At 45.3% G+C, this 10,658-nt stretch overlaps 1 protein-coding gene across 4 annotated transcripts in view; it reads left to right on the top strand.

Moving 5' to 3' along the window:
• Positions 1-212: 212 nt before the first annotated feature.
• Lasp (LIM and SH3 domain protein Lasp) overlaps positions 213-10,658 on the top strand; it is a 27,561-nt gene continuing 17,115 nt past the window's right edge. For 2 of the 4 annotated variants that reach the window (XM_033382534.1, XM_033382533.1), the window contains exon 1: positions 213-933. In XM_033382534.1, the coding sequence (XP_033238425.1) occupies positions 865-933 (69 nt within the window). In that variant the 5' untranslated portion in view covers positions 213-864. The remainder of the gene's footprint in view (positions 934-10,658) is intronic. The other 2 variants (XM_015188408.2, XM_015188407.2) reach the window with 2 other exon arrangements.

Here is a 10,658-nt window from a genome sequence, read left to right as displayed (position 1 = left end):
CCGAAATGATCTGCCCAGCTTTGGAAAACATGATTCAGTCGATGTTGCGGGAACTTGTCCATTGTTAACGATGTTATATATATATACAATATACAAAATCAAAGTAGAGATGGGCAAACGACAGCTACAAGCTCGATAGTATCATGAATAGTAGCAAAACCATCGATAGTAGCGACTGGCACCAAACCACCGATACTATCGATAGTGCCATCGATGGTTTTACACCTCTATCGCACACTGCTCCAATTGCCACCCATTGCCGCCCAATTGCCGCCCAATTTTTTTTCCGAACGGTCGACCTCGCGGACAGGCGTGAATTTTCCGGTGAACACAAGCAGAAAACAGAAGACACAAGTGCGTCTCTGCGCGCGTCGCTTACCTGCAGCGCAGTCTCAACAGCCGTGGAAACAAACAGCAAAAAGTTGATAAACGCAGAAGCCGTGTGATTTAGGTGTCAAAAAGTTAGTTACAAAGGAAACCAGTTGTGGGAGACATTAGAGATTTGTGACTAGTGTCAGAGCTACGAAAATTTCAGTTTCGATTAATCAGATTTGAGCCTTAAGCCACAACACGAATATTTTTTGTAATTTTTTTTGTTTCATATCCCCTGTCATCGGCGTTGCCGTCGTTGCTACGAGCACCTACCGCCTAGATCGTAATGCAAAATTGAGGGGAAGTTGAGTGGAAGAAACGTGAAAGAGAGCTGTGCAAAATTTCAGAGTTTTCCAGCGGTCCTGTGGCCCCATAGTTCGGTGTAAATAAAAGTGCTTATACATACACACAGCCCCGCAAATCGGTTGCTGGATCGTCGAAAGAAAGAGAAGAGAGGCAGTAGGAGAAGAAGAAGCAGAGCGAGGATTGAAGATGAATAAAACCTGTGCCCGTTGCCAGAAGGTGGTGTACCCCATCGAGGAGCTCAAGTGTCTGGATAAGGTGAGTTTTGTGTTTTGTTCAGTTATTTTCAGTATTTTAAAGGAAAAATGCATATGTTTCCATTCTATGTTTTTTCCACTATTCCGATGCTGTTGCTCCTTTTGTTTTATGCCGCTGCTTCTTCGCACTTGTTAAGGTGCGGCGAGCGTTAGAGCGAGACGGCTATCTAGCACATGGCGAGCTGGATCTGATCTCTCTGTGCTCTCTCTCTCTCTCGCTCTCTACCCCCCATTGATCATGCGTGCCTTTTGCTCTGTTTTCGGTTTATTATCCTATGAATTCGTAAAAAAAAAAGCTGTTGGTTTGCCTTTCGCTTCTTGGAAATAACGGCACAGCATTCGTGTGCGTGTGTGCTGCTGTCTGTGTGTGTGTGGGTGAAGCAACAAATTTATTCGCCAACTCAGGAAATTGAAATTTGCTGCTTCCGCTAGCAGAATTATGCTCTCCCTCTCTCTGGCGCCCTGTTTTGTGATCTTTCTGTTGCTTTTCTGCTGCTGCGGCTGCTTGGTCGAAAAAGAGCAACAAAAGCAAATCCGTTGACCGACCTTGAGCGCATATTTTTGAGCGAGTCTTGGGACCAGTTTTGTTTTTTCTTCTACTGCGTTCTCACTCACACTCGAACATGAGGGGGCTTGCTTTCTTTCCCGTCGTACCGCTTATTGGTTTATGCTTAATTCCAGTTTATTTTTATTGAACTGTTGTTTGTATTCCTCTTGAACCACCATCACCCCATCACCCCACCGCCCCGACTCTTCTTCATCATTTCTCGCCCTTGGCTTGTCGGCTGTCGCTGTTCCATGTTTTGTTTAAATTTCGACTCTGCCGCTGATAACGCCGCAACCAGACACAAACATTTACAGAGCACAACCGCAGCGCCGTCTTCCCCCTTTTTTCGAATCCATCATCAGATTCCAATTGGCATTCCGCCGCCTAGTTCTTGTTGCAATCAGCCGCTGGAACGTGTCAATCTTGAAACTAGCCCCCTCCCGCTCTAACATCCTAATTGTGGGAAAGACACATCTTGTAGAGGGTATGGATGTCTCGATCTACAGGTTTGCTACTGCCTTACCTTTTACTTACATACCTTGAGTCTTTGCGCTACTCTCTGGCTAGAGGCTGGATCTTTACAGCTGCTGCTTGCTCGCTCTCTCCTACCTACATATGTATATACATATGTATGTATGTATGAGAGGTACCTCTCCAGCAGATTCTTGTCTTCCTCCCCTTCCCACACGCAGCAGCTTCTAATTATAGACAATGGAGTAATAGAGAAGACGAAATGAAGTCAGTTATAAAATATTTATGCTATTCTGCCTCCGTCTGGTGCGTATGTACTTACGGGTGTGTGTGTGTGTGTGTGTGTGTGTGTTTTGGCTAATGGAAATGTTGAAACCTGTAAATACACAAAACAGCAGACAGGCCGACGGAGGAGATAGTGGGAAAAAGATTGGAAGTAAGTGTAAGAGATAGTGGGATTGGGTTTGGGAGGGGGAGTGGGAGTGGGAGGGGGATAGCTAGACGTGTTTACCTTTACATGAAATTGCATTAGTTTTCTTCTTCTTTTGCAAGACGTTGCGTGTCTTGTTAGGGTGTGTCATGTGCACCCCGATTGCAAAATATTAATGTATGTGCACGAGCTCTACTCGTATTTCATAATAATACGTAAAGAAAACGTTGAGCAATAGAAAAGAATAACAAAACGATTGTTTAGCGGGGGAAGGGCAATCAAAGCTTAATTATCATGTGACTTGCTTGCTGTGGGGTATTTTTTTAGCTTTGAATATTAGTCATCTAAGGCTGGTTTTTATTCAATAATATTAGTAATAAAGGCTATTATTTCGAACCATTTTCAAAAGAAACACGCTGAACAAAAAATTATATTATCGTTATACGGTGGAATCCCCCTAATGCTAGAGAATAGAAAGGGGAAGGGAGAGCGGTGCTGTTTCCATTAGGATTTGCTTTGGTTCCTGTTTCCACTGCTATCTGCACGTGACACATCCTGATATAGAAATCGATACGCCTGACAGCAATAAACGGGCATTTTATACCAATTATCGTATCTCTGGTATCTCTGTCTTCTTTCTACACACACACACACATAGACGTACACACAGACGATGTGGCACGCGAATGCATTTGAAAGAAATGGCTTTTTGAAATGTCCCGTTAAAGTTTTGCGGCTCTGTGCCGCCGCATCGCTGCCGGCGCTTTGTTAATCGATTTTTGATACCGAAAAATTAAAAAAAAAAAAATAAATAAAATGAAAAGTAGAAAAAGAAGCAAAAGCAAAAGCAGTAAGAGAGAAGTCAACTTGTTCCGTTTGTAGCTGTCGCTGTGGCCTGTCGCTTCTGTTGCCAATTTCATTTATCTCTGAGTTTTATTTGTGTGTTCCTTCCTGTTCCTGTTCCTTTTCCTGTTCCTTGTCGTCTGTTGTTCTTGTTGCTGATGTTGCGGCCTATACCCTATAATCGTAAGGGGGGAGAGCCTGTGGTTCAGGACTGTCCCCTTTGACATAGATTATAGGCTCGTTCATAAGCGAGATCTGCCTAAATTAAAGGGTATCCCTATATAGATACTCGACCAATCATAGCACTCGTCTTTGTTGTTGCATTTGAGTTTTATTTTGCACGAAATTTGTGGAGTTCAGTTTGACTTTTGCTTTGGGCTGGCTGGCTGGCTGGCTTTGTTTGGGTTTCCAGCCACACTTCGATGGAGGATGAGTGGCGTAGGGCAGGGGGCCAGGGGGCAGTAAGGAAAGTAAATGACCTCTTTGTTGCTTTTGTTGCTGCTGTTGTCACGTTGTCATGGGCATCCGCCGTGGGGTGGGCAGGGGGATCGGTTAAGAGAGAGAAAGAGAGAGAGACACATAGGAACGTGCCAGTTTTTTGGCCAGCTTTTTCTGGCCAATTTCGTTGAGCACGAGTCGTCGTAGTCATCGTTGGCGACAGACAGCAGGCAGCGGCAGAGAGCGACACAATGAGAGGCAGCGAAGCATCAAACATAAAAGCCGTCCGCCATTTGACTTGGTTTTCCACTTAACGAGAAGGGGGGGTCGCGGCCCCCTTCCGTCCGTCCGTCCATCCGTCCGTCCTGTCATGGCACACATTTTGCCACCAAAATGGGCAGCACTAATGCTAGAGCGGGCAGGCATTGCCCTCTATTGCTATTGCCCTCTTAGTGGTATTAATTTTTGCATCCTTTCGAGTGACAAATGACTACAGCAACAAACTTTAAAGAGAGAGAGACAGAGAGAGTGAGAGAGGGCGCTACTGTGAGGCAGGGAAACCTCTCTAGAGGTATATTGCGGTACCAGGTGAAGCAGTGCCGCCCTGCTTGCTTCAAGTCTGGCCCACCTTTTCTTCTTAATATACCTTTCTGTGGACCATCTTCTGGGAGGAAGGAGAACAAGTATAGGGCAGAAGAAATGGAAGAACGACAATAACTTTATATGTATTTATTTATTTGCATACTCGTATATTTTCTCTTCACTCTTGACTGAGCGCAAGCAAGAAATGGAGGGACAAGGAGCGGGAGAGGGAGAGAGCCTCAGCCTGAGCCTCTTCACCCCACTCACTCTGTTGAAGAGACAACTTCAAAACTAAAGTTCACTTTTGCATGACAATCAATTTTTCACTCTGCTGCTGTCGGGGGCATGGGCTTTGTGCAGTCGGAACGGGGTAACGGGGGGAGAACTGACGTGAGGAATATGCGAGTGGAAGGAGAGAGGGTGCATCAAGTGAGGCATGAAAATAAAAGTGGTCAAGAAGCAACAGCAGCAGCAGCAGCAGCAGCGGCGGCGGCAGCGACAGTGGAACGAGTGACAGATGGGAAGGGGAGAGAATCATGTTTTGACTTATCGCTGTCTTTGCATCTCCTTATCGTCATTTCCTTTGCTTTGCTGGGTAGAGAGGGTACTCCGTACTCCTCTCTCACTCTGAGAGAGTGCCCACTTCATTGTCTTTTTTTGTGTGAGAACTTTTGTGGCCTGCGGGCCTCGACGATTATGCAATTGTCTGGGACGACCGTCGCTCCTTCCCTCTCCCTTGACTCACTTTCATTTTACTTTAATCTCCCTCTGCCCTCCGCCCTCCGCCCGCTCCCCGCTCCACTCACTTTCGTTGCAGTCTAATCTGCCGTTAGTTTTCTCTCTCTTTTTTTGCTCCCATTTCCACTCATTGACATAATGTTCCAATTAGACGTTTGGCTTTCATGAGCTTCTTGGCTTGCCAATTGGGAAGATGACAGCAAATCAAAGGCAGAGCCAGAGCCGAAGCCAAAGCCAAAGAAAGAGAGAGACAGAATTTTCGTCTGCTTCAAGATTTCGCTTTTTTTTTTTGTACCAAAAATAAAATCAGACTCAACTTTTGTTCAATTCTGAAAGTGGATTGTAAGTTGTTGTTGGGAAACTTTAAAAAGAGCTTCTGGCTGTGGCTGTGGCTCTGCCTGTGGCTGTGGCTGTGCTTTCCCTCCAATTAAACGTTTCCTATTGTTGGTTTTTTTCTTCTTTTTGTGTATTGTATAATTAATTTTGATGCTTAAATTTTGACTAATGACCGAAAGAGGGAGACGGAACACAATGATTGAAGAGCGAGCTCTCTTTTTGGGGTTAGCTGATGTTGTTTCTCTCTTCTTCTTGTACGTCTTCCTTTGCTCTCCCTCTCTCTGTCCCTCTCTGATGGCTTCCTGTCGCATCTTTAATTGTGTGTTTTGCCGTCGGGAATTACAATTCCATTTATGTAAATGCGTATTTTCTTGTAATTTGTTGTGCTCTCCTTCCACCCCGTCTTTTGTCTCCACCTCTTCCTTTGTCACTTGTGATCACAAGAGTGGGAAGAACGGACGATCCAGCGACGCACTTACTTGACTCTCTCTTGACCTCTTTCCAGATCAGAGAGCACTCCAAAAGAGAGGGGAGCCGGTGCCGGTGCCTCCTCAAAAAATTGCTTTGTTTAAATTCAATTGATCTTTATTAACTCTTCAGAGCGCGGGGGGAGTGGGGGAGGAGGATCACTCAACGACTCGTGTAATGTCCGCAGAGGGGAAACAACTTGAACTCGCTCACGCTTGCGCTCGCGCTCTCTTCTATTTTTCGTTCTCTTCTCGCAGAGAGTCGTGTGATTTGGCGTGGCAGCCGGCCGCCAGGGAAGGAAGTCGGAGATGGCAGGGTGTTTATGGCTTCGGTGCAGCAGCAATGTTATTTTTATTGGAACCATTTGCATGGCATGACTTTTCGTCATCAGCCAATTGATCCCTGCATGGGGTTGCAGTGGGGCCGGGCAGGGCGGGAGGGGGGATGGATGGGTGGGGATATGCGTGTGGCTATGTTTAGCTCTTTTATTGCATCTGTCTTTTTCTATGGATCGTGAGGGGGGGAAGGGAGTCGGAGAAGTTCAAGTGGTTGCTTGACTCTTGTGCTGCTGCCTTGCACTTGAGGTCCCCCCCCCCCCTCTCGATACCTCTCTCCTTTTTTTTTTTGTACTTCCTCCCCTCTTCTCTTTTGCTCTAGTTGTCACTTAAATAGCGCTTCCTCTTGCAGCGAAATCTCTTCTATTATTCAGTTTTGCTCTACATTTAACCTCAAGCCGCATTCGGTTGCTCTCTGTGCTCCACATCCAAAAGTTTCGCTTGTTCTCATTGTGTGCTCACCCTCCGCTTCGCCCTCCCCTCTCACTGCGCTCCTTCTCTGTCCTAATTAATAATTAAATGGCAAGCTTTATTCCAATATTAAGTTGTCTGATTGGATTGGACAACTTTTAACCACTTTGCTAATCTTTTGGGCAAAATTCAAATAGGTTCCTTCGAAAGGAGGCGCAAAAGAGGGCAAGGGACAATCTCTCTCTGTGTGTGTGCTTCCAGGGACAACATGTGACAATCCAATTCGAAGTTTGAACAGAGATAGAGGCCACGAGAGGCAATGCAAATGTGTGAAGTTTTGACGTTTATAAATTAAACAAAACAGAATGTTGAAACGTCAGCAGAATATACAGAGATACAGAGAGAAGAGGAGCACAGAAAAGCAGAGCCAGCGACCAGCGGACCAGCCACCAGCGGCATTTGGTTTGGTATTGACTTTGCTAATTGAGTGAAGCGAAGAGCAAATGTGCGATGGTGTGTGTGAAGGGCGAGAGGGGCAAACCAGGTTTCTGTATCTTGTGGCCGTGCTCTCCTGCACTCCCGCTCTCTTGAGCGATCCCCCAACAATAGTTTTGAAACACAAATCACTCTCCAATTCGCCTTTTTCCCCCCTCATCTAAGAACCTTTGAGCGACTTCTTCTATGGAACTGTGAGAGGAACAGCATATGGCATTCGTTAGACTTTTGATCCGCCTTCACAGATGGAGTATGCATCCATCCATCCATATATCAATATGCCTCTGCTGCGGATGAAACAAGTTGGTAATTCCCTATTTGAGTAGCGCTAGCGAGAAGAGCAAACAGACATCATTTGATTGCAATTGCAGTAGGAAGGGGCTGCCATCGAGTCTGTGAGAGTGCATTAAGAGTGGGGAGGCCGAGGAGTGATTTCCTCTCTATGTCTGTCTCACTCCCCCCACGTGAAATCAAAACCCACTTGCATTTGGCAGCTGCTGCTGTCGCTTCTTCCTCTGCACACAGCACTGCTTCGTCCCATGAAACTGCTTCTTCCCATGAAACTGCTTCTACGGCTGCTTCTTCCCCGTGCACCCCCTGCCCACATATCCATTGCTTCTGCCTCTGAAATGGCTTCTTCTTTCACTCCCACTCCCACTTTTGCCTACTAATGACGCTGACTGCGATATTTGGAAGTTGTAAATGATGAGGGTAGGCGGGGCACACACACACACATGCACACACATACGCTTGATAGGGGAGCACAGCTGATGAGGCGGAAGTGAAAGCGACCAAGCAGAATTAAACTGCTTCTTCTCGCTCTTAAGCTTAAGCTTTCATGCCAAAGCTCTCACACACCGCCATCGCCACTGCTGCTCTTCTCTCTCTTTCTCGTCTTTTGTTTTGTTTTTTTTTGGCATAAAGTTCAAGTTTTTGGTCAATTTAACACGCTCTGAATGTGGCTTTGGATCTGCGCCTTTCCACGCTCTGCTTGCCACACGAATCTCTGCTGTATTTAACACAAATCTCTACTGACTGTCTATAAGGTCAAGGTGGGACACGCACGCACACATATGCACATAAAATAAATATAAATATAAATGGAAATGGGAATGTTTTAAAATGCCAATTGTCATTTCACTGGACTGTGGAATGAATGTGCAGTAAACGGTAAAGCAGAGTTCAGTAAGCAGTTCACTTGGTGACTCATGCAGTTGATCTCTCTCTCTCTCTTTGTCGCTTATTCTTGTCTGTCGCACATTTGCAATGCCAGACGACTGGCTCTCCATCGGTCTCTGTCTCTATCTCTGTCTCGCTTTCACAGCTGATTGATCTGTCGCTCTGTCCCATTTGCACCGCCTTATATGGTGGCCTCCACACACACATGACATAATTGTCATTATCAACAACAATAGCAATAACAACTGTACTTTTGACGAGCGTTGAGCAAATGCCTGAAAATGGTTTTAATTGTTGGTTTTCCATGAGCAGACCCAGACCCCGTTTTGCCGTTTAAAGACCAAATTTGGTCAAAGTCTCTAATTGAATGTTTATCTAACATTTTGTTCGAATAAGTGTGTGAGTGCGAGTCGAGTGTTTGCTTATGCAATTCCCTCGCTCTTGCGGCTCTTCATGTTTTCCCATTTTCACACGCTGGCTGGTAAATGCGGGAAACGGAAGGGAGGAGAGGTGCAGTAGATCTTTCCATTGATCGGGGATCCGATTCGATCCGATCCGATCCGATCCGTCCATTTCATTCAATTGAGTTGTTTTTCGGCGGTTTTTCTTCGGGAGGGGGTAGGGGTGCCTCTTTGGGAGGGTGTCATAAATTGAATTTTATAGCCAGACAAAGTTTTTGGCTCGACTTGGGGCCCGCCTTTGTCTTTCGAGTTTGAGTTTGAGTTTGTGGAATGAAAACTGGAACTTTTGCATGTGGATTTGTGCAATTATTATGCACATAACAACACTCACACACACACACACAGACAGACAACACCCAACATTCATCTACATCTCCATAGAAAGACTACAGACAGTCGCTCGTCATATGCATACAAGGCCTGGGCCTGAATCAAAAAAAAAAAGGGGGGGAATAAAAAGTGACGCAATCCCATACAGGCAGCGGAGAGATTAACTGCAATTGGAGACACGGGAAACACTCGAAATAATGAACAGAAATCAGTGGGGGGATTGCTTATAAGGTGGGTCCCCCCAAGGCGTTGCAATCTCATGGATTGGAAATCCATCGTTTTTGCCAGACATTCCTCAGATCTTGTAAAGAGTTCCTCAGAGTTCCCCCAGAGTTCCCCCAGAGTTCCCACTAAGAGTTCTCAAGTAAATCTCACTATTTATTTCTCTGAAGAATTTCTAAAGTTTATTTAGTAGCGAGATAAAAGATAAGGCCATTCGAGAATGCGAAATTATTTATTATATCATTTATGATGAAGGCTAGGATGGGTTGGGTATGGCGCAAAAAAAAAAAAAAGAAAAAAACATTCCTAGCATCTGAAGTCATTCCTCGAGATAAAGGTCTCTTCGTATTGTGTGCTGTGGTGGTTCCCAAGTAGAAAAATCTCCATGAAATGAAAACATATGTATCATGTTCGCCTTCAACCTCATTCCACAGTCCACATACACTCCACACTCCACAGTCCACCCCTTGCTCTGTCACACCACTCTAGCGGTAAATGAGATCCAAACAAAAGCAAAAATTGATTAGAATCGCATGGCTTTTTTGATGGTTATTATTGTTCTCTCCCCCCTCCCCCCACATATTTGCACGTACTGACGCGCACTCGAATCATATCTGAGAAAATAACCAAATAATTTGTTTGTTTATTAATTTCGTGTATTGTTTGTTGCCCAGAGATGGGTAGAGGTGGGGGGTGGAGCAGCGTCTCGATTTGCTTAAGATTCGCTTTTTTTGTGGCTACTGCTTGATTAGAGAGCGAGATGCAGAGCGGATGATTCACTTTACAGCAATGCTGCTGGTGTGCGTGTGTGTGCAAAGTGGAAGGAGGGAGTGGGAATTGTTGTTTTTAGTCAATGGAAATGGCGACAACTTTGTTTGCTCTGTGCTTCTACTGCTCTCTTCCTGCTGCTCTTTCTACTGCTTTCTTTGCGTGGTAGCTGTTGCTGCTCTCGCTCCCTCTTTTTTTCCTCCTACTGATTTGATTGCCACTCTTTGTGCACTGCTTGTTCTTCCTACTGCTTTACCATATACAGCTTCGCTGCTGCCCACTGTTTTGACTGACTGGCACTGCTCTCCCTCTCCCCTTTGACCATTACCATGGCTGCTACTTCGTTCTCTACTCTTCTCTCTTTAACTGTGTCTTCTGGCTGTTTTCATTAGTCGCTATATTGATGCCATGGCTACGCATAAAAAGAGAAAGAGGTGGAAAACAACAGGGAGAACGACTTTAAATCATGATTAATCTCGCATGTAAAGTTGTAGAGAGGAGATTCCACTGCTTGCCTAACCCCTTTCGCCGGCTACTGCTTCCACTTCATTCGGTTGATGTGGTTCATAACGGTACCAGCTATACATAACAGCATTTTAAATGTTGTTCTCCCCCCTCCTCCTCAGCGCCATCGAACGTCAAAGTTTAATTTGTGCTTAAAGAAAAGTGGGA

Source organism: Drosophila pseudoobscura, chromosome X (genome assembly GCF_009870125.1).
Source record: "Drosophila pseudoobscura strain MV-25-SWS-2005 chromosome X, UCI_Dpse_MV25, whole genome shotgun sequence".
Taxonomy (NCBI): domain Eukaryota; kingdom Metazoa; phylum Arthropoda; class Insecta; order Diptera; family Drosophilidae; genus Drosophila; species Drosophila pseudoobscura.
This window is presented reverse-complemented; position numbering and strand designations above follow the sequence as displayed.